The following is a 22,952-nucleotide window of genomic DNA, read 5'->3' on the forward strand; positions in this document are numbered from 1 at the left end:
AAGTGATTTTCCCTCTTCTACTTGAAAGAATGAAGAAGTCCTTTGCATCCTTGTCCAGGTGCCTACTAAGTTTTTGTCTTCTGGAAACATTTGGGCCAAGCACTGTTCAAATCTCTAAAACACTCCAAGTTGGGGCCTGATCTGCACCTCATAGCACTGGTCAAACACCACAAACATCTTTTTCAGACACCTTAGCAGGACTGCAGTCAACCTCCCTCCCCAACACTGGGGACACTACAGGGAATTCCTCTCCTCCCACCCTGCTCCATTTGTCCCCTTCCCCAGCAGAAAGGCTCAAGAGGAAGGTGTAATGTTAAACCAGTAGGAAGGTTCAGGTACTTGCTTCAGGTAACTGGTCTTGCAAAGTGCTCTGTAATTCTGGATGCACATCTGGGAGTCATATTGGGTTTAGTGTCAAATGTCTTTGAGAACTTCATCTGCTAAAGATGTGGGCACTCAACACTTCTGGATAACCAGAGATAAACATGCCACCTTCTGAAAATGCTTTCCCTTTATTTTTTCCAGCTTTGTCTCCACTCTTACAGCTCTCATGCACCGCATTTGCTCATGAAGCAGCAACAACATTCCCCACCTCCAGATTCTGCCCAAAGAATGTGGATGCTACACAAGCCTATCCCCCAACTCTTGATAATCCAGTATAGCCTTCTGAAAGCTGAGGTCATTATTTGCATGCAGCCATTGCATGAGCAAATAAGGTGTTTAAGGCACCTCTCAGAATGGGCTCTGAAGATTAGTTAATGTTTATACAGCCCACCGAAAATTGAAATGACTGCTACATGCTAAGTATTACCATCACCAGGGATCCATTTAAGTCAAAGCAGGGCAGACAGTGAAGGAAACAAAACTTATTTTTTCTGTCCAACACAATTACTACCTGACTTATGCATGCGAAAAACACCCAATAACCCATCTAACACAGTAAATTAATGTTTATGCTATTAAGTTCAGACAATCTTAAGCTGAAAGCTTTTCAAACTACAGGAAATTGCATGTTGCACTGGGACAACTGTATACAATTACAGTGATTTCATAAAATGGCAGAGATATAAAGCAGAAACTGAGTGGTCGGCAAGGCTTCTAAAAATCACACAGATAACAAATATGTCCTGGTGGGCCAGGAGTCTACAACTTTCTCACAGCTGTTCCTAGAGACGGGAATTATATCCATAATCTCAAAATTCAAGACAACTCAGTGCATTGCACACCTGTATCTGTGAGGCAATGACAGACACGTCATTGTTCAGCGTGTACTATTACTGCCATCTTGGAGTCACCATACATCAGCCAGATTTATTATTATCCCATCTTGCACCACCAGCTGACACCCACAGTAAAAACAACACCAAAAAGGACATGGAAATATTTGGACCAAACAGTGCGTTTCTTTAGGATGCAAAAGCTCCAAAGAGACACAAAGAGCACAAACATAAAATCCAAGGAGTGCAATGCTCCCCCAGGCAGGAAGTTCCCAGCTGCTTTGCTAAAGGCCACAGCAATATGTCTGCTTTATGCTTGTTTTCACAAAGGATTGTTTAACAGTACACTTAGTGCAGCTCTACCTTGACACAGTAAACGTCGTCTTAATACAGCCTAGGTAAAGCTTTCAGCTTACCAAATCCTGCTGCACGCTTTGTCAAACATCTGAAGGACTGCAGTGCCTCTGACTTTTTTCTGATGTCTTGCAGGTATAGAGTGGTATTAAAGGTAGTTTTCATGAATGCAAAACCAGGCAGAGGCTTGTCTAAGAGCTATCAGTCCTATTTTTCACCTTATTCATTGTACCATTCACAGCATATTTTTATTGCCAGTCTCCCTTCCACTAAACAATTCCAGAAATGTCATTTGCACACCAAACAAGTGTATATTATACTGTTCAGTTACATGTGGTAGATTATCGGGTTGTGTATAGCAGCTAAGCAGAACAGCGACAGCTGTGTAGACACATCTCAGCTGATACTAAAAGAAGTCTTGTCGGCAGTTCTGATCTTAAAGTAAATACACTGAAAAACTTAGCTCCAATTAGGCTGAGGCTGATACGATTTTCTGGAATGAACATTAAACGAATGTGGCCGATAACACCATCTTTGCAAAACATCTTGTTTGGTTTGTCTTTAAAAGATAACATTTTCAAGATAAAAATGTCCTGACTTAAAAGCGATACGTCCCTGCTGTCTGTGTTCACAAAAATCTGAATTTGGTATTTTAAGCTGTGTGTTATGCTTCATTAATATGAAATCACCACCCTGCATCACTGACATATTAGCCGAGCTCCAAGTGACCTAATTCATTTTTAATATTTCATAGTTTGTTAAAGGCTGTAACGAGAGATCACTAACTCAGCTCTGACACTCCCTGTCATGAATCAAAAGATGTAGGGGAAAGGTCATGTACTTACTAACTGGCACCAAACCAAATTCATCACTACAAAATGAGAGAACAGAAATGAAGACTGCATTTCCCATTATGCTTCTCTCTTTGTAAGAGTATCCATCAACTTGCACGACACCAAAAAGCAGAATTTATTTATATGCATGTACCCCAACAAAAGGTCAGAAAGAAGTGAGAAAGAGAAGAAATAAGGATTGCAGCTTTTGTCTAAGCAAGTAGTTCCTTCCCTTTAAAGCAGCAACAGCCTTTGAAGACCAAAAGGAGAAACAATTCCCAACCACATAAAGAAACTAACAAGTCCCTTATATGGCTAAGAATTGCAATGCCATTTTTTTCCACAGCTGGAAAAATTAGAACAAGAGGGAAAACTAGAGCAAACTTTAAACAGACAGCTCTCTGAACACCAGGGAATTCACACAGGCATATCATTCCAGCTTTAAGAACTGCTAAACACTTTCTTCTTTAAAGGGAAGGAGGACATTACACCAGGTGAGTCCCTGAAATCTAGATTTTAACTCTCCTGTTGTAACTATGGATACCTAGCTTTAAAAACCTTTTGTGATGTAACGGTACACCAGGCTCCCTTATCTCCTCCTCTGGTGAAACGCCTCCTTCTGAAGTTCCCTAGTGTCCCTTTATCACCAATGCACCACCTCAAGGTTTTGCCAACTCTGGGACTGCACATCCAGAACAGCCCTCTGCCCTATCCACTGCATCTTCAGTCTGCCTTTCACCCTCCGTAACCCTGGCATGAAGGTTGCCAGCTTCTCCACCGGGAAGGCAACTAGATTGCATCACACGTTGTTCCAAATAACCAGAGTTTCTCGCAGGCAAGACACACGAGACTTGATGGCGGATCCAGTCCTGCCATCTCCCACCGGCATGAGGCAGAAAGGTCAGGCTCCTGTGCAGCGTCGATACTGAGCTCTGAATGGCTTGGCCTGGCTGGGCTCTAAATATAGCTAGGCAGAGGAAGGGCTGTGAAAGTGGGTGGGGAAGGGAGTGGAACAGAAGCCAAATGAGCAATCAATTAAATACAACAACATCATGTTGGTCCCCCAGTAAGACTTTCCCTCTCTACTCCACCACATTCTGCAGCAGAGTATTCAAGCACAGCTTCAGGATTTAGTCCATGAATGCAAACTCACAGAATAAAAACAAACTGCTGGTTGATTTATACTTAGGGAGGGGGGAATACAAATCTGTTCAACAACTTATCTTCTTGAATAAATTTGAGTCACACAGGAGTGACATCACTTCCACAACATGACAGCCCATAAATCATCATCAACCACATGGTACTAACCATAAAACATGTGTCAGGAAGACACCAACAAGGAACAAAATATCAGAGTGCTTTACATTGTAAACATGCAATCTTACGCATCTTCTGGCTTCTACTGTGATCTATATATGTCAGGTGGTTTATTTCATTCATTTGCATCTGAATGAAGTTAACACAATTAACAGAGGAATCCTCATAGAAAATCTGTCCAAACAATTTCACCTGCATAAATATACCACAAATGAAGCACTTAAAAATGTAAATATTTGCTTTTTAATAAACTACCACATTTGATACTAAAGTTGACTTTACAACAAATAAGCAGAGAGGGAATTTATTTCAACCATGGTTGCAAGCTAGCCCAAAACCAAGTAAGATAAATAAGAAAGAAAGAAAGAAAAAAAAAAAAAAAAAAGAAGTTTTTCCATCCAAAAAGCAGAAAAAATAATCTTTTTCTCTTGTTTGACAATGTTAGACCTGAAGTCTTTCAGCTAATAAAAAGCTTCTAGGAGAAGAGATTAGACTTTGCTGTAAACCAACAAAATATAAAAGACAGTATGATTGAGGATTTCAACGGGAGCTTCCAATCTGCAGCTACAGATAGGACAAGCAACCTTTGCTTCACTTCTCCATTTAGAAACACTGTATCCTCAGAAAAGACCTGCACAGAAAACTAAATTGTTTCAAATTTCAAAGAGGCTACACAGTATTTTTATTTTAAGAATTGTATAACTAAAAGCAAAACCAGCTTTCTCTCCACTTTTTGTGGATTAACCGCACTTAGTCTCTAACAGAAATTGTTAATCTTCATTATAGGCACTGGGCTCCATGTGAGACATCTCCTATGGCAATTAGACTTCTGCTCTGTATAAATCATATCTCAACTGGCAGAGAGAGAAACAGACAGAAAGACAAAACATCTGGTTTAAGCTGCTCATTCTCTAAAAATATAAATCAGGATAAATAATGTTAAATAGAGATTATAGCCACAGCAAACACAAAATGCTGTTAAGTATTGGAGGAGGTATGTCCTCAGCCCCTTGCACGATGTAGAATCATTCTGATTGACTGGTTTTATTTCTTTTGTGACTGTATTTTTTTTAAAAAAACTGTATATTGTTCAGCTGTCCTGGTTTTGCCATGGTGATCAGTATGTGCTTTGTGGGCTTGATTCTGTCTTGCTGAAGACAACCAAATCTTTTTCATTGATTTTTCAAAGGAAGCAGAACAGATCCCTCTCACTATAACTTCTATTCAATAATATTATTGTTAATCCTCTACTTAAAATACATGGTACATCATTCTGCATCAGTAGACACCATTCTTAGGCTGATACCTGACTGTTTAGAATAGCTCTCTTTGTAAAACTGTTTACTTCTAAACTTCCCTTTGTTACCCAATCTTGCCGCCCATATGAGTGGGAAAGCAATTGCAAAACACCGCTACAGGAATACTCAGTGTACAGGCACTGACAGTATCTGAGTAAATCACTGTTCTCTGACTCCCTTCTCTGCCCATCTGCAGTCTTTGGTATGGAACAACTATATCATAAAAGCTCTTATTCACACATGCTTTTGATATTACACTATTTAATCACATACAGCTGTAGCTGATGAGACTGTTACAAAACACAATTTTAATGCAGCACTGGAAGCAAGTTCTTGAGACACATTAACTATTTTCCTCTCTACATAAAATTTCTAGCACTAAAATTCTTTTCTTCAAGAAAAAAAAAAAATACAACCAGACTATTTGGGTTTTTTTAGAAAAGTCTGCTTCTCTTCCTGGACAGTCCGGAATGGTGTTGTTTGCAAGCAAACTCAAAGTCCCCGCCTGGAGTATAATAGCAGAAAATTCACTTCCCACCCCTTAAAAAAAAAAAAAAAAAATTAAAAAAAATTAAATTGAATTAGAAAATGCTGCTTGCAATTATATGCAAAGGGAATACTATACAGACTTCTCACAGCAAGACCTGAAATGAACTCAGACATCCTACTTGAAATGCATCCTTTCTTATCTGTTTTTTAATTCATGGAAATTTAAGAACCAACAGTCTGATGATTTTTACCAAGATACTTGAATTAAAGTGCAAGCATACCATCATGCTTTCTTTGAAAGGACTTCATGCATTAAAAACCAAACCAGTTCATTTCTGAACCACTGCACTTTATTTTGAAAGGGCACCTTGTATAAGGCATTCTAAATTATAACTATTAACACACAGCACTCGCCACAGCAAGATCTTTGTAGCCTAATCTGGCAAATGCTTGCAACTTCCATCATTTTTTACAGAAATAAAATATCTGCTTGCAAAATAAATAGCCATAGAATATCATAATACATAAGTGTTTGAAGTAGTAAGAATTTGAATTTTCCTTTTCCACAGGTTTGGTCTGGGGGTTTTTATTTGTTTGTTGTTGGTTTTTCGGTTTTTTTATTGCTTTTTTTTTTTTTCATGTGGTGCTTTCTTTTGTGGGTATTTTTGTGGGTTGGTTGGTTTTTAATTTAAACAGACTTGTATGGAGGCAACATATGAAAAGAAGATCAATCAAGAAATTTAACACCATTTTAATACATATCATAATGTCCCTTAAAACAACAAAACTATTTTTATCCAGGCAAGCAAGGATACATGAAAAGCAAATGAGTTCATATATTTCTGCATTTTTCAGAGGAACAAAACTTTTATCTTCCTTATTGTTTAAGCCAGGTGGCAAATACTAGAGCTAGATATTAATATTACTATCAAAATCATAGCCAGGCTGAAATATTTTTAAATGGCATTTAAATGAATTTGTATTCCTTTCGGGCAGCTCTCTGAGGCATTTAAAACATGCTGTGACATACTGACTCAAACAGGGGCTAAGTGCGAACAAACTTCATTCCTAGAAATGCATTTCTCTATTTGCAAGTGTTTGCCTTTACTTTGGCACGATCACATGGGCTCCAGCTAGACTTTTGAGCTCTGGCAAAGATCCAAGCTGCAGATGGTTGGAAATGCAGCCTGAAATCAGTGTGTGGTTGATGAATTACTCCTTACACCTGACCCCTGCTTCACACCAGGCACCAAACACAATCTGAACACTACCAGCCAGAGAAGCCCTGTCAGGCATCTCTGTATCTGGAACGCTTTCTTCAAGGCCTTCTGTATGGCCAGATGGTCAAAAGTGGGGAATGCCATAAGCCCACTAAACAGAAACGTGAGTGACAAAAGAGCACGGGATTGGTAGGTACAAGGTGAAGAGAGGCAAGAGCTTTGCACTGAGCAAGGAGGGAGGTATGGTCATGCCACACAGCTGAAAGAAGTCCCCAATTCCCTCATGCCAAAAGATGCCCTAAAAAATGTCAAAAAAGAGACATAACACACACCCAAATGTGTGCCCATAAAATCACTATATCAAACTTAAACTCTTCTGAGTACACCTGTTTGAACTTCCTAATTGTTTTTTTCCTCAGCTGGGGCACGTATCTGTCATTTCAGGAACATATTCATTGAGCCCTCTTGCTTGCAGGCCAGTCTGAATACCTTTCACAGCCACAGAGAAGGGGTTTTATTCAGGTAGGTGTTGGGAAATCACACTTCGTCCTTTCGCCCGTGTTCACACGTGCATCAGGGCATATAGAGATGAAGAGGTACTGTGGGTACCGTAAACATTGTCTCTCGTTTTGGGGTGTTTCAGCCATCTGACTGGGTTACAGAGTCAACACCATGAGAGTTAAACTACCAGACCCAAACCATGACTAATAAGTAGGAAATATCTGGAGAATGCATGAAAGCAAACCGCACGGAAATAGCTGCTTAACTGGCATATTTTTACCCCAAGTGCAGGTATAGAGATCATAAACCAAACAATTTCTGTTTACAGGTAACTGTGGCACCTCCTCCTTTCTACCCAAGTGATTCAGGCTTTTTCAGTAGGCTGTTTGCAAAGAAAGCTGACCCCAGCAAGAGGTCTAATCGTAAGCTGCAGAGGACAAAGATAAAACACATCATCTACTAAATCAAGAAGACTCTTTCAAATATATTCAGAGTTAATATTTTTCTCCCCTTTTTCACATCATTACATGATATTTCATAGTGCTTATTTTTGTTTTCTTCTGTGCTAAATGGCAAAGAGAAAAGAATTTGCTTTGGCAAGCAAGAAACAAAAGAAAGAAATTCAGACCATAACGCAAGATTTGGCACCATTAACATTTTACATGACAATTTACAACATACTCCTGTAAACCAGCTGTTTGAGTAGTTACACCATCAGCAAGGATGCAACTAAGGAAATTCTCTTAATATCTTGAAAAAAAATTTAAAAGTACTACAGATTCTCATCAGATATACACGAGCTGAACCACCTCCCTGCAATATATTTTGCAACAAGAACACAAGACCATGCTTCACATACAACAGTAACCAGAAACACTTACTCTGAAATAAACTCCTATGCCAGTTGGACCCCACTCTCAGCATCTGTCTAAAGAAGTTCCAAAACTGTACTTTCAAACTGAAGTTGTCAGACAGCATCACACCAAAACGGAAATAAGGTTATGTCTTTCCTCAAACTCAGTGCTTGTCCTTAAGAGATGTATTAAATTCCTTGCAATTGTCTCTTAAGGATTCACGTCCTCCCGTCCTTTTCTTTTTTGGATGACAGTGGCTTTTCCTAAACCTGAAATTAAAGTTTTAGCTACAGTGGTGGCATTTGATAATGAAGGAGCACAAATAAATTGAATGAGTGCATCCTTTGTGTTCCACAAAAGGCCACAAAACACTAAAAAGTTAAAGCAATCAGACAAACATATGGAATCCATTTTTTCTATTTATAATCCCATTACCCATATAGCTATTCATTTACACCCTTTCTGCACAACAACGTGCTAGCCACGTTAGAAGACACACACACAGACTGTAGGCTGAAATCCCGCGCAGCTCCGTGGTCCCCCGTGAGAAGGACGTGATGTACTGTAATGAGGTACTTCTCAAAGGAGAACCAAGGCAACTTCACCAAACAAGCAAAGCAAAAGCAGCACTTCACCCAAACACACTGGGGAACATGGATTTCCAACTTTGCCTGTTGAACACGCTGCCACTCTGAATTTCAGAAGCTGTACAGAAATGCTGTAAGAAAGCCTAGAATTTCTTTCTTGATGACAAATGAATGCACACACCACCACACCCCCCCCAGCATGCATGACTATGAGCATAAAAACACATTCTTTCTGTAGAGCTGACTCCTACCATGCTTGGTACAAAGAACAGTTTTTGGAAAATAAGAAGCTGAAGTTCTCAGACCGGCTGGAATCATACAAAGGTTTATTTATACGTGTTGCTCCAATAGGGATGATAAAAGATACAGCTCTCCACCACAAGATTATTTGATTACCCAACTATTAGCTTTAGACATACAATGGATCTAACTGCTTTAAAACGTCCCAGAAGCTGATGGCTAGCTTTAAGGTAACAAAATCCAGATGCTGCCTGTCTGCACTGCTTTAAACTCTTATGGTCTATGGAAGAGAAATACTTGCATCTGTATATATATATATATATATATGCACGTGTATGTGTGTTTATTATTTAGAGTTTATGTACATGCTTAACTGTGGACCAAGCAAAATAAGAAAAAAAACTAAAATGTATCAGCGATTTAAAATTTTATCTATCCTTACTCTAATAGTGCAAGTGTGCCAAGACAGATGCACATGACTTTTCACAGGGTTGATAATTTTATATACTGGCTATAAAAATGCATTTAAGTTATATTTTAAAGCAAGGGGTTAAAAAAAGTCATGGTACAGAAAAGCTATTGTTTCTACTGTAAGCTCAAATATAAGGTTAATTTTCACAAAAAGCTTATTTTACAAAGTTAAAAAAATGAAGAAAAAAAGAAAAAATAGGACAACTGGCAAAATGTAAGCTACGTGAGTAAAAGGCATGGAATGTCCAATATATCTCCTCCAATACTTGAGGCTATTGTTCTTTCAAAAAAACACCATCAATTGTTTCATGTCCTTGGCTTGCCAGGTTTTGAGGAATAGCATCAGCCTACGTCCCCCAATCCCCCAAACAGTTAAAGCTACAGGCAATATTGCAGTCAAGCTAGTGACAGGCTGCTGCTGCAACAGCAACATTACACACTAAATGGTCACAAAGGTAAAATGCTATTTGGATTGACCTTGAAAGGAAAGGGGGGAGAAATGATAAAATTCACTCCAAAATACAAAATTATAAAAAGGATGAATTTTATACCAAAAAAAAATATCTGCATGATGCAGTGAAAGAAACATGCAAAGAAGTGAGAGGTAACCCCGCCATGAATTACAAGGCTGTAATCATACTGAGTGCTTCTGGTGTCATCACAACTCCAACCAGCCTGAATCACAGTTTTTACAATTAGTTAATTTATATAATGGAGTAGTCGGGCTATAAACGTTAATGGGAAAGTAATTTTTACTAACAAGGAATATAACTTATCCTTTCACAACTGCAGCCAGATCAACGTGATTCAAACCAAAAGTCTGGAGAAGTCAGCCTCCCTTGTGGCACTTCACCACACACAGATGCACACGTCAAATGTCCCATGTGTTAAATTTGCCACAGAAGCGCAATGTGTCTATGTGCACACAGTGCCACACGCACGTGTGTGCACCCTGCCTTGGCTTTTCCCTCCTAAAGGATGTTCGTTTATTTACTGAAACTGTTAATCTGTGGCTGTGAGGTTACACTTCACCTTGTATTTTTTCCTTTTTCTGTTCTCCAAATAAAGTGTCCTGACAGGGTTTGCAAACTTTCGGTTTAGGGCTTTCTTTTGTTACTGTCCTTTGGTCACACAGGAAATCTTTTCACGGAACAGACTATTATACAATGGCATTATAAAAGTAAGGCTTTAATTAACTAACTCATGGCCAGGTAGCATAGACTTCACTCAGCCTCTCTAGGAGAGGCAGGCCTGCTTTTCAGTCTGCTGGCATTTTAAAAATTATTAAGGAAAGAAGAAAGAAAACGGAAATGTCCGCGCTCGGATACACTCTCCAAAAGTAGTTATCCTCTATTTCTAGACCTTCTAAATGCAACAGAGTACAGCCATATCATCCTCGATATTTAATGAAATATTAAAAGCAGTGCAATGCACTGAAACAAACTCCATCAGATTTACAGTCAGTCAGCTCCAAGCTCCGATTTCCACAGCATCTCCTCCTGAGCTGATTAAAAGTTTGAGTTGCCACAGACAGCTTTTCTAACAGCAAAATGGTTTTAAGCTGTGATAAACTGTAGAGATCACTGGAAGAGCCACCAAAAGTGTTTCATGCCCGATGCTGTCCAGAGCAATCTTTATCCCATGCCATAACAAACACACTACCTGCCCGCTGTTACGATAGCGTTAACCGCACTGTTCTCCCCAAACAATAAAAGGAATTAGCCGACGCCAGCAGCCCTTGGGAAAAAAAAAAAATAAATTAAAAGAAATAAAGAAATAAAGGGGAGGGCAGACAGTAACCTTCCTGCCTCTCTCACGCCTGCTTTCTGCCTACCAGCTCGGCTCTGTGTAACACCAAACCCGAGGAAGAGACAGAAAAAATCGCCAAAGAGAAGAGGCGAGCCCGCAGTTCGCGCCGCTCCGCTCTCCATCCCCCGCCAGGCGCCCGGCCCCGCCAGCCCTTACCTTGGTTTGGAGATAGTGGGGGTAGTAGTAGGTGTACTGGGGGTACATTGGCTGCTGGTCCAGGCGTTTGCCCATGTAGCTGGAGTCCTTCTGGCTGGTGCGGGGAACTCGTTGGCAGGGTGTAGTGCCCCAGGGCCTTTCTTCCTCTCACGCCGCTATTCCTGACAGCGCGGGCGACAGAGAAGGCTGCCGAGACTTCCTCGCCGTCTACCGCGCGCTACTTCCAGCGCAGCCAAAAACGCGCCCGCACGAACATATACGTGTGTGTGTGTCTGTGTGTGTGTGAGCGCGAAGGGGTGTGTGCGGGTGTGTGTGTGCGTGGGTGGGTGGAAGCCCCGTGCCCGGGTGCCCGCGGCGGAGCAGCCCGCCTCCCCCGCTGGCAGCAGCGTGCCTCCGGCGGTGCCCGCTGCCCGGCTCGGGAGGGAACCGTCCTGCGAGAGGAGCCGGGAAGACAGTGCAACTCCAAATCTCCGCAGAGCCGCTCGCTCGCTCGCTCGCTCGCTCTCCTCGTCCTCTCCTCGGCTCGCCCCGCTCTCGAGCCCTCCCCTCTCGCTTCCCCACCCACCCCCCTTCTAACCAAATTAAAAAAAAAAAAAAAAAAAAAAAAAAAAAAAAAAAAAAAAAGAAAAAAAAAAAAAAAAAAAAAAAAAAAAAAAAAAAAAAAAGGGGGGGGAGGGAAGAGCCTTCCCCAGTCTAGTTGCCGCTGCCTCCCTCACGGAGTGACATGGTGCTCCGGGCTCGTCCTGTCTTTCATTCAAACCCCCTCCGCGCCGCGCCGCCGGTGGGAGGGACCTCGGCGCGCCGCTCCCCCGGGAGGTCGGCGCAGGCCGCGCGGCCGCCTCCGCGCCCCCGCCCGCTCCGCGCCCGCGCCGGACCGGGCAGCTCCGGAAAGCGGCCGTGGGACTCGGGAAATCCTAACGCCGCCGGCCGGGGGAGGAGAGAGACCAGCCCAAAAACGCTGTCTTGTATTTATGATTTTAATTAAAATATATATATGTATATATTTTTTTAACAAACGGGCGGGGGAAGGTCACGGAGCCTGGTCGCCGAGCAGGGAAGTCCTTGTCGTCCTGCCCCTTCAGAAAACTACTCCGCACCATCATCCGGCACTTCGCGGAGAGGCGACCCCGGGCCAGACATATTAAATACATACTTTGTTAGACCGCTTATATAAGACTTGGTTTATTTAAAGTTGGAACAAAATGGAGGAAGAGGGTAAAGAGGAAATTCGGCCGGCCTGACGTGCGGGTGCCTTCCCCCAGACGTGTGAAAATACCACGGTGCCACAAAAGTTCCCCGCGGCTGCGTTTCCCCCGGCCGGACTCCCCCGCACGCAGCAGCTGCCGCCGCCGCCCGGGCCCAGGTGAGGGCCAGGTGTGGCCCCCGCGTCCGGCCGAGAGCCCCACACCTGCCACAGATCCCAGGCGTGCAGGACCTGTGTCAGCACCGCGATCCCAAATATTTACCCTCCGAAAGAGTCGAAGGAAGAGTCTGTCTTACAACAGGGCTATAAATCATCAGGAAAAAACAGTGCGTGAATAACAAAATGTTTCCTCTTGTACACAAATCCTAGCGTTTCTCCTTTTTTAAAATAACTTATTTCTTTAACATGTCATCAGATTCCTGGGCCTTTCTACAGTGGTTTTGCCTATTTATAAATTTCTGGGGAAAAAGAATGTGGGACAGCAGTTTCTTTTTGTTTTTATTTAAATCATCCATAGTATTGCAGCGCGATTGTCAGCTGCTGTATTATCAACCAAATTGCTTCCAAAAAAAAAAAAAAAAAAAAGAATTATAAAAAGAATTTCTTTAAAGGGACACTTCTCAAGGCTGGTAGAGCTAAAATTAGACTTGCCAGCTGTGTTTTGGTTTGTGGGCACGTGCTTGCACATGACAGGAACATGGAAATATCACGCTTTACTCTGGCAGTTTGCTGTTCTCATAAGCAGAGGGTTTTGGTATGGATCTCCATAACTGCCCCATAGCCAGTTAGTCCATGAGCGAAGGAAAAAGGCAGTGCGAGAAGCCATATACACGCTCAAAATATACACTACACACTGCCTATACACTGCGCTTTCATCACCAGGCATTAATAATCAGTGGTACTTAGTTATCAGCCCTCTGCCATACAGTGGGAGCACCATGCCATGCTTGCACAGCTATTTGCCTCCTGTTGCAGGAGAAAAACTTCTGCTAAACGAGTGCTCTGTTCCCAGAGCGCAGTACAGGCATTCAGTGGGTTCTTGCACACCCGGATGAGCCCTGTGGGGCACTACCATCTCCCAAGCTTCCAACAGATTCTGAAGAAAAGCCTGGTTGGGTAAACTATTGAGTATTTTCATTCCCTAAAGAATTCCAAGCTGACCAGGACCATGTGGTCCCTCTTCTGAGGGTCCCTCTTTTTCATTCATCTTCTCTTCTGAGAAGTGAATTTAGAAAAAAGATAGGAATGGGAGAAGAAGCCTGAAATCCCCGCCTCCCAGCCCCACGGTTTGTATCACTGCTCAGCTTTAAATATGCTGCCTCTCGTTGTAGTGCAGGATACTCCAGTGATACTCTTGCTTACGCTTTCTTCTCCCCCCTCCCCCTGCCCGGCTTTCCCTGAGGGTGAAATAGACTGTTTGAGGGTTGGGATCTCCAGAAGTGAATAGTGATTACTTGACGGTACGTGATACTTTGAGCCGAGACAACTTTCAGATTGTTCTTTCAACTGCCAGAATTAAGTTGTTGTGCTTCTCTCCTCAACCTTCTCAATTTTCCCTCAGGATATTAACGCAGTTTTTCTTGCTAAGCGGTTTGCTTGTAGAAGTGGATGTTACCAGATTTGGGAGAAGAAAGAACCTATGTGTGCAGGGTGAAATAAAAGATAAATACTAAAGGAAGTAGAAAACTGTGCATTCTGACAAAGAAATCTACATGAACATACAAGGTTTTCCATGGTCATTATCTTAAATCCAGGAAGGGCTGTTTTGGCTATATCATCTGACTACTGTGAGTATTTCAAACCATGCCATAACATTTCAACCCAAGATTTCCACACACTTCCTCATCAGATGCACTGGTTAGTAGCTCCAGCAGTTCTAGCAACTAAGAAAAGGTGGAAAGCTTCAGAAGTCGGACTATTATCTGAGTGGGTAACAGCTCCACCTTTCTCCAGCTGTCTCTCAGCAAAAGTCTTCAATATGCAGATGCTTTGGGTTTCCCTTTTCACCTGTAATCCCGACCAGGTGCTGAGCAGCCTCTGCTGTTTGCTCTGAGTGCTCAGCATCTCGCATGATTGAGCCTTCAGAGATGCAAGACAGAGTGGAGGCAGCAAAAATAGGAATTCAATATAAAAGAGTGGGGGGCCAAGGGGAGAAGACAGGAGGCAATATAGGATAGCAAAAATGCAAATTAACAGCCACAAAAGCAGATTTAGATAGCATACAGCCTCTGAACAAATGCTAGTGCTGGAAAATGGAAAATTTCCATTTGCAAAATACAGACATCAAAAAGATCATCTGTGACTTGGGAGCACACTGTTTAAATAGAATCCCCTTCATTTTCTGGCCTGTGCATTTGAATAACTGAATCCACTTGCAAACTGAAATAGCAGTTTGCCTACCGAGTGTTAAGTATAAATGTTCCTCAAAAGAAAAGACAAGCTGTTCGATCCCAGTGAGCAACAGTGAGCAAACTTCACAACTGTTTTTTCTTCCTGTGGGAGGGCTCATTATCAAGCCCCAGCCAGTCCCAGCCTCAGGAACCCAGGGAGTGAGTCAGGTCCCAGTGCATCTGCAAAGACACTGCTGCCACTGGTGTCACTGACCTGAGGGCAGATTCACAAGCCAGGTGAGTAGTAAAGATCTTTTCAATGAGAAGTTTAGAAATGAAATTAAATAAATGTGAACACATCATCTGTAAACTTGACAGCCAAGTACATTCAAAGGCACGAAAGGATATTTAACCCAGTGACAACCAAAGCTGTGGATAAGAAACCTGGAGTTAACCGACAGAAGGCAAAAAAAAAGAGAGACTCATTCTCCTGGCAGCCTAAAGTATAGAAAAATCACATATGTTTGGATGTATTTTTACCTTTCATAGAATGCAGATTTCTTCATTCACAAAAACTGAGTTAAAATAAAGAAGCAGATACCTAGTAGAAAATCCAGGAGCTTTTATTTGATAAAATACAATTCTACTCACACTTTTTTTTTTTTTAAAGCCTTTTACCTATCCTATTAAAACATTCTAAAGTCATAGGTATCAGAATCAGGGAGCAATTCAAACATTTTCTAGCTCCTTGCTCTTGAAAAGCAGCAACATGTATTCTAGAACATTCAACTTCTGACAAAATTATGTCAAAATTTTCTAAGTCAGGACTAGAGAAATAGAGATACCACCACCTAAAGCAATATAATAGGTTAAACAAAAAAAAAAAAAGAACAATTATATTTGGCTTACATTTTTTACCCTGTCTCTCTACTTTTATTCTCTCTTTTTACTCATTAAAGCTATTACAAAGGAGACCATAGTGATGCTTGACAGCTTGTTTACAATGGATTACAAGAAGGGCACTGATTTTATTTTTAGATCTGTCAGCTCCTTCAGTCCAGCTACCTTAAAATTATATTGATGAACACAGAATTTTACTATTTAATGGATCATTTATCAACCTGATTTACCTAAGGAGAGCTAACTGAGTTTCTAAGAAGTGACATATCCTGGTGCAGCCATCAGTAAAGCATGTGATAGCCACAGAGAAAGTGGGGGTGGAAAGACACAGGGGATCAGAACACTTAACAAGGACAGCATTAAGTGTCTGGGATTGACAGAACCTCTCTGAGTTGGAGGATGCTACCGTTTTCAGGTGCCCTCCTTTCATAAGAGACCAAACACCATTGGAGGTGGCTTTACCCTCACCCCCCCCCCCCCCCCCCACCCTTCCCTGCCTGCATGAAAAAACCCAGCAGGTTTGCTCTCCAAACTTCAGTACTAACCATCACAACACCACAAAGCCTAGAATTAGGCAGAGATACAGATGGCCTAAAGTGGATCTGAAAGAGTTAATGGATAAGATTTTGGACAACAGCAAAGGATTGCCATCTATCATCATACCTCATTATTTTTCACTTTATCATCTTGTGTCTTTACATTATGGCTCAGGGGTTTCCATTAGTCTACTTCTACCTAAACACCCAATCCTAAAGGAAATCTTTGGACAGCAGAGTGAAAAATTTTAGATGAAAAGTGAACAACAATGAACATTCACTAAATTCTTTCTCTTTTCCACCTGACATGATCTCTTACAAACACAAGCCTATGAAACTAGCAGTCAGTTGTACAGACAGACTGAAATTACGCACTGATGTACTCCTTCTGCAGATGTTAATGGATACAACCAAAGTAAATAATGCTTTTGTCTTTTGTCTACAGTCTGTTTCCTACACATCTCTGAACACTTTGTGAGAGTGAATTCATCCTGAAGTGTGGAAGAGGATTAAGTAACATGACCAGTCAATGGTAATGCCCCAACTGTGACAAAAAATGCAGGGTTCCTCTCACCTCACAAACCCTTATTGCATGGTAAAAGCCACAGCAGATAAGAAAAATGGGGAAAAGATTGGTACTTTCTTTCAGTTCTGGAAGGAGTTCATGTGAAGAGAAAGCAGTGCAATGGCAGTGAGATGCAATGTCAGGAAATGGGAGAGAAACATTGGCTGTAGCATATCAGAGGATCACACATCAATAGTTTAGGGCTTTCAGAAAATGCCAGGATTGCACACAGGTTAGAAGACGCACGTTTCAAAGGTAGCATTTTCTACAGCAACTCCACATCACAAGTTAGTAAATATTGCACCTGGTCTTGAGCCTAAACTCTCAGGATAAAAAAGGCAAACAAACCCCCAAACACTAAGAGGACTAGCCAAGGCCATTTCTCTCTTGCAGCACATTAACTTAATACTACCAGCATTAAATGTGATATGATTCCAGAGGGAGAAAATTCTTCACCTCCCACCTTCCTCCCTCCAAAGTCCTGCTTACTAGTCACTTTCCCCCGCCTTGTTTACTTAAAATTAGATTGTAATCAGGGAACACGAGATTTTTTCCCTGCAGGAAGTTTATTTCTGAAGGTAATGGGGAGACGTAAATATGCTGCCTGTTTACTGAGGCTCATAAACATATACGAACACATAAACATATACAAATTGTCACTGAAAGAGTTCCAGCAAACATGGAAAATCCCAGCTTTTTGGGGCATGTTTGACTAAATGTTCACCCATCATGTACTGAATTACTTAGTGAGATATTAATTTTGTGCTCCAGCTGAGGGTAATCACGGAACAAACTGGCATTATTCAAGTTACTCTGTGAAATTACAGCAAGGGTAATCTTAAGAACAAAGGCCAGCAGGAGTCGAGCCTCTCAACTTGAAAGGAATTATCTTTTCCTCTAATTGAAGTGAGGGCTGTTTTGTTTTATTTTGTTTTTTTCTTTCCTTCCTCTTGTTAGATTTCCAGCAACACTCTTTGGCAGAAGGTCTCCTTGCAACAGGGTTTTGTGCTTAAAGTCCATGAGCAGGGGCTCATCTGCCTGGGAAAGTTTACTAATGTAATTACACCAGTATCCTCAGCAGCTAGTTATACCCACATAATGCCTCGTATGGGCATTCTTCCCCAGGAGAGATTATGCTGGTAAATGCCCCTATTTACACAAACCCATACTTCTCGGTCCTGTTTTCCTGCTAGTGCTGCCGCTGACCTATGCCATGACCTTGGACAAACTACTTCGTCTGCTCCCTCCCATCTGTCTATGTCTCATGAGTGTCAACTGGAACTCTTTATGATGAGAACAGTCTCTATGTTTTTACAGTACCACAGGGGAACCTCAATTTTGGTGGGGCACCAAAACAACACAGCAGAAATCTGTAATAATGTATGTAAACGGTTTGTTGTTCCACCATCCAGACGGCTGCGATTAGAGAATTCACAGGCTGTGGCCTTTTTTTTTTTTTCCGTGGGAAAAAGTTAACAGTAGGCAAGAATGGAGGGTCATTTCAGGTGACATTCCATCACTATCAAATATAATAGATTCTGCTTTCTCCATACTTATATCCTCCCCAGCATGCCAAGACACATTTCTTCTTGACTCTTTCATATTTGGCAGGCTTATTTGCCCACTAAATAACACTTTATCTAATGCTGGCTGTAAATAAGACCTGAAGGAGCCTTTACTAATAATTTCTATTTCATCTCCTGATAGACCCCCTTCTAAAACATGGTACAATTATGGCACTACCCTTGCAATTTCATCCAAAACTACATGCAAAAGTGTTTGCAAAAATAATTTTTCATTACAACTGCTGGAAATGTTATGGTTTTGATGAAATCTCAAACATTACCTTATTTTTTCAGTTTAGTTCAAATTTGATTTTTTGTTTTAATTTTCCCATAAAAATTCTGCCTTGACCCAACTGCAATAAATATTTTTCTACTTGGTCCCCCTGAAAAAGGAAAAATCATAGTCTAAAAAAAGTCTCTAGGATGTTTTCAAAAATATCTTAAGCAAAAACTCTCTTTTATCTCTACACATGCAGGAAAATATTATTTAGGAAATATACAAATGAAATACCCCTATTTAAATCAGTCTCAAGGGAAATGTGTTCATCAGTTGTTTGGTTTTAACTGAAATTCATGACTGGGAAAAGCAATCTGCACTTTAGCTTGTGCCAGTAAGCCCTACAGTAATTCAGAGTCTATTTAGTCCAGAGTATTTTATAAATAAAGAAAAATCACAGGTTGGGAGGAACGGTAATCTTCACCCATAACAAAATGGTATTCTTCTCCTTCTCACCTAAACACAACCGGGAACTGAAGTGGAAAGCACAGAAAATCACGTACTAGGACTGCTAGTGCCTTCTTATCAACATGTAAAGCTTCCCTGAAAGCATTACAAGAAAAATTGTAAGTGTCCACTAAATATGGAATCAAAAGATTGTGTGTAACGATTCCCAACAGAGGGGGAATTTCCGGCTCTCAAATTCTGTCTCACCAAGATAGGGAGAGAATGCATAGCAAATGGAGAAGTACAGTACTGGGAGTTGGGTAAAAAGTTTCAGGTGCAGGTAAGCTGCAGACTTGAACCAATTCTCCATTTTTCAAATCAGTTCACTCTTTTACAGGAATAATGGCATTTTTTTGTAATGGGCAGCTTCCATTTACCACAGAACCAATGCAGCCTGCCGTGCAAAATCAAACCTTATGTCACACTAGATTACTGTCCATCATAACCAAAGAAAACGTATTGAACTGAATATATTTGGTTCAGGAAACCTGTATTTTGTCAGCTGCAGTATAACTCATTGTCCACTAAACAGTACCAAGCCCATTCTGAACAGAGCACACTGTAGAAATGCTTAACCTCCTAATCCTGCATTTGTACACTTGCCAGAGCAAAAGGGAGGGTAATACCTGACATGTAACAAAAACAGGGTTAGGACTGATGTTTTCCTGTACCAGAAAAAGTCTTTGGGTAAGAGATCATTCATTTCCTGCAAACAGACAAATGCTAATTATAGTGCAAATCTTCCCTCTGTTTTTCCCTCTACCATTTCTTTTTTCTTTTCCTTCCTCCCCTCCTTGGTGCATCTTTTCTTCAGTCTTGTTCATCAAATATTTTTTGCCTTCAAAAAATCTCATCAAATCTCTACATTCTCCTTCATATGAAAGTTATCTGGGTTGAGAATAATTTGCCTGCCTTCTTTTATGTATTCCAGCTGGAGTTTTTAATAAAGCACAAGGACTCAAGGCTACTGTATTTTTATTAGGAGATGGTGGAAACTTTATAGTGATTTCTATTCACATTCAGCAAATACTCTTCCCTATTGTTCTATCCTATTTACCGCTCCCAACATCCTATTCCCAAATAGTTTTTACTCTGTAATCCTTCATCTGTTTTGTTTCCTCTTTATTTCTGTCCCTGCCTAACTGCCTGTCTTGCCAGCACAAGCACTTTCTTTTTCTCAATTTTTCTCTCCATTATTTTTTTCTGTTGCCCCCATTCCTCAGCCACAGATGCTTTAGGCTCCACTTTCTTACTTATGTTGCAGTTCTTTGAATGTAGAACAAAAATATTCACGGGGGGAAAAAGATACCACTGTGCTATTCTTTTTAACTTGGAAATCCATCCTACTAGATGGGAAGAGAGAGCACAGTGTGCCATAAACATCTAAATTCATGTCAGCTAAGGTGTCTCGGCAGGGTTGTGGACTGAGTTAAAATAAAGTAGAAGGTGAGAATATTAAGTTCATTAACAGAGGAAGAATTGGGTCTCATAAACTGAGGATCCAATCAATCTCACCTCTTACTGACTTCTTTTCAATAAAGGGCTTTAAAGACATTTCTGCTAAGTACAGATGTACACAGGTTCCCTTCTCCTTACAATTGCAGGTTGTACACCCCTGATATCAACATGCTTGTCTTCTCAGGATCCTATGTCAGCAAAATATGTATCAGCTTAAAACCTTAAGAGCAGTCTTTCCTAAAGAATTCTCACCTCACATACAGCAGGGTAAGAATTAGAAGAAGAAATAACTGAAGAGTAGAAATAACTAATTAGAAATAACTGAAAGTGAGTAGGAGTTAAATATTAATCTTTTGATACCATTAAATACTGACATAAATTCAGCTTGAAGATAATTTGCACTTTGGCTATTTGGTACATTCCCACCAAGTAAAGGTAGATGCTTTTGTACTGTGAAGACCTTGTAGGAGAAAAAAAAAACAAACAAAAACTTTATTTCATTTAATTAGGAAATTGTATTTTAGCAATAGCTATTTCTTTGTGCTAGTCAATTATTTGACTGTTTTATGAGAAGGGCCGGTAGTGTTCTTCACTATGGGGGCTTGACATTTCCCATGGTCTCAGACATTCATTGGAGTGAATCACTGGTTTGTCAGATCTCTAGAACTGCAGCTGAATATTTCCATCCTGCAGATCACATCCTCCCTTCAAATTCATGGTGAGAAATTTCAGTCAAGCCATTTTTTCTTTTCCTGTTTCTCAAGAAAGATACAATTTTTTTACCTGTGTTGGAATAAAGTGGTGCTAAATGCAGGCCAAAATGGCCAAGCTCATCCAGCTTCTTCTCCTTGGATAGTGGTTGGAAGGAGCCTGAAGGACAGCAAGATTCCTTACAACATGTGGAAGAGGAACCAGAAATTTGGCCAAATGGGTGACTCAATGGGATGTACCTTCTACCTTTCTTGTGAAAACTTTCCAGGTCTGGCCACATGAGGAACACTTGAAAACTCACAGTCCCTGCATCCTCAGCACATATCTCCCTGAAGTCCCTATACCTGCTTCCCTCCCAGCTTCCATAGACCTCTGCAGACAGAATGGCACTTTCCTCCCAGGAGCTGTACAGAGCAAGAGGCAGGGATAACAGGCATAGCAGGAGATGCTGGCACAAAACTCCAGCAGTACTGTAGGTATTGCATTATCTCTGCGATTATGATACTGCTGGGCTGTTGGGGTGTTGCCCATCACTCACTGAGATGAGGAGGTGTGGAGGAGGGAGTACAAAAGGAGACTGAGGAGTAAAAGAGGGATGTGCCTTGGTTACAGGGGGAGTGAAGACAATACATCAAGGCGCCGGTGTTGTAAAAGAACCCTGGGGTGAGTAAGTGTTACAGTCTGAAGTGGAGAAGAATGAAACAGGGATCTAGAAATACCTGTGGAAAATGGGACCTGAGATTAAGAATTGACTAAAATTAAGAATGAAAAAGCAGCAGTGATGGCAACCAGGTAGTTAAGATGAGCCAAATTGATTTGGAGGGCTAGGCAGGACATGAGAGGAGCCAAAATGGGTGAGAACAGAAGGGCACAGAGACATACAAGGGAAAAAAGAGGGCAGCCCTTTTCCCTCTTCATCCTGGCTGCAACCCCCAAATTCCTGACATTGACCACTCCTCTGTTGTCAACAAAAATCATCTACACCCAGCAGCAAAGTGATCCACCCTCTTCCAGCACTGGTCCACACAGACTATTAAAATGTAATGCTGCCAGACTCTCCAAGTCTCTGTGATAAATAGAAAGATTTCAGCCTTGCTGACAATCCATTTGTCAATATGCCATGGGATAGTTTATGCCATTTTCAGGTTCCTTTATTTTTTAAAGCTGAAACCTTTTTCACACGTAAATTAAATTAAAAGAACAAGTGGGAAAATTCCATATGATCTCACATTTGAGGTTAATGAGTAATGGGATAATTATAATGAATATTAAAAAGATAACGAGTGTTCACAGAGAAGCCTGTTACAACTGCAGAGACAACCATTACACTGTAATTTTATACCTCTTGAACACTTGACTTTGCAACCTTAATGCTTTCTTAGCATTGTTTTTGCCTGTGTAATGATATATAACAATCTCTAAACACCATCTGCAGTCTTCATATTTCCTTGATACCTTTCAAATAAATTTTTATACTGAGTATGAGAAGAGGCAAGTGATTATCTCACTGAGCAACAGCCAGGAGATAGTGAGGGATGCATTTTGTTGTTGCCTCTCTGCACATTCATAATTCCTATCTCAACAGCTGGGACCATGCTACAAACTCTTGG

The 22,952-nt window shown here is 41.0% G+C and overlaps 1 protein-coding gene across 6 annotated transcripts in view; it reads right to left on the reverse strand.

The window, feature by feature from the left end:
• RBMS3 (RNA binding motif single stranded interacting protein 3) overlaps positions 1 to 22,952 on the reverse strand; it is a 709,829-nt gene that overhangs the window by 433,093 nt on the left and 253,784 nt on the right. For 2 of the 6 annotated variants that reach the window (XM_010398915.2, XM_010398911.2), the window contains exon 1: positions 11,350 to 11,880. The exons of the other annotated variants lie outside the window; for them this stretch is intronic. In XM_010398915.2, the coding sequence (XP_010397217.2) occupies positions 11,350 to 11,424 (75 nt within the window). In that variant the 5' untranslated portion in view covers positions 11,425 to 11,880. Of the gene's footprint in view, positions 1 to 11,349; positions 11,881 to 22,952 lie in introns of those variants that run through there. 6 annotated transcript variants of the gene reach the window in all.

The sequence above is a fragment of the Corvus cornix genome, chromosome 2 (genome assembly GCF_000738735.6).
Source record: "Corvus cornix cornix isolate S_Up_H32 chromosome 2, ASM73873v5, whole genome shotgun sequence".
Classification (NCBI taxonomy): Eukaryota; Metazoa; Chordata; class Aves; order Passeriformes; family Corvidae; genus Corvus; species Corvus cornix.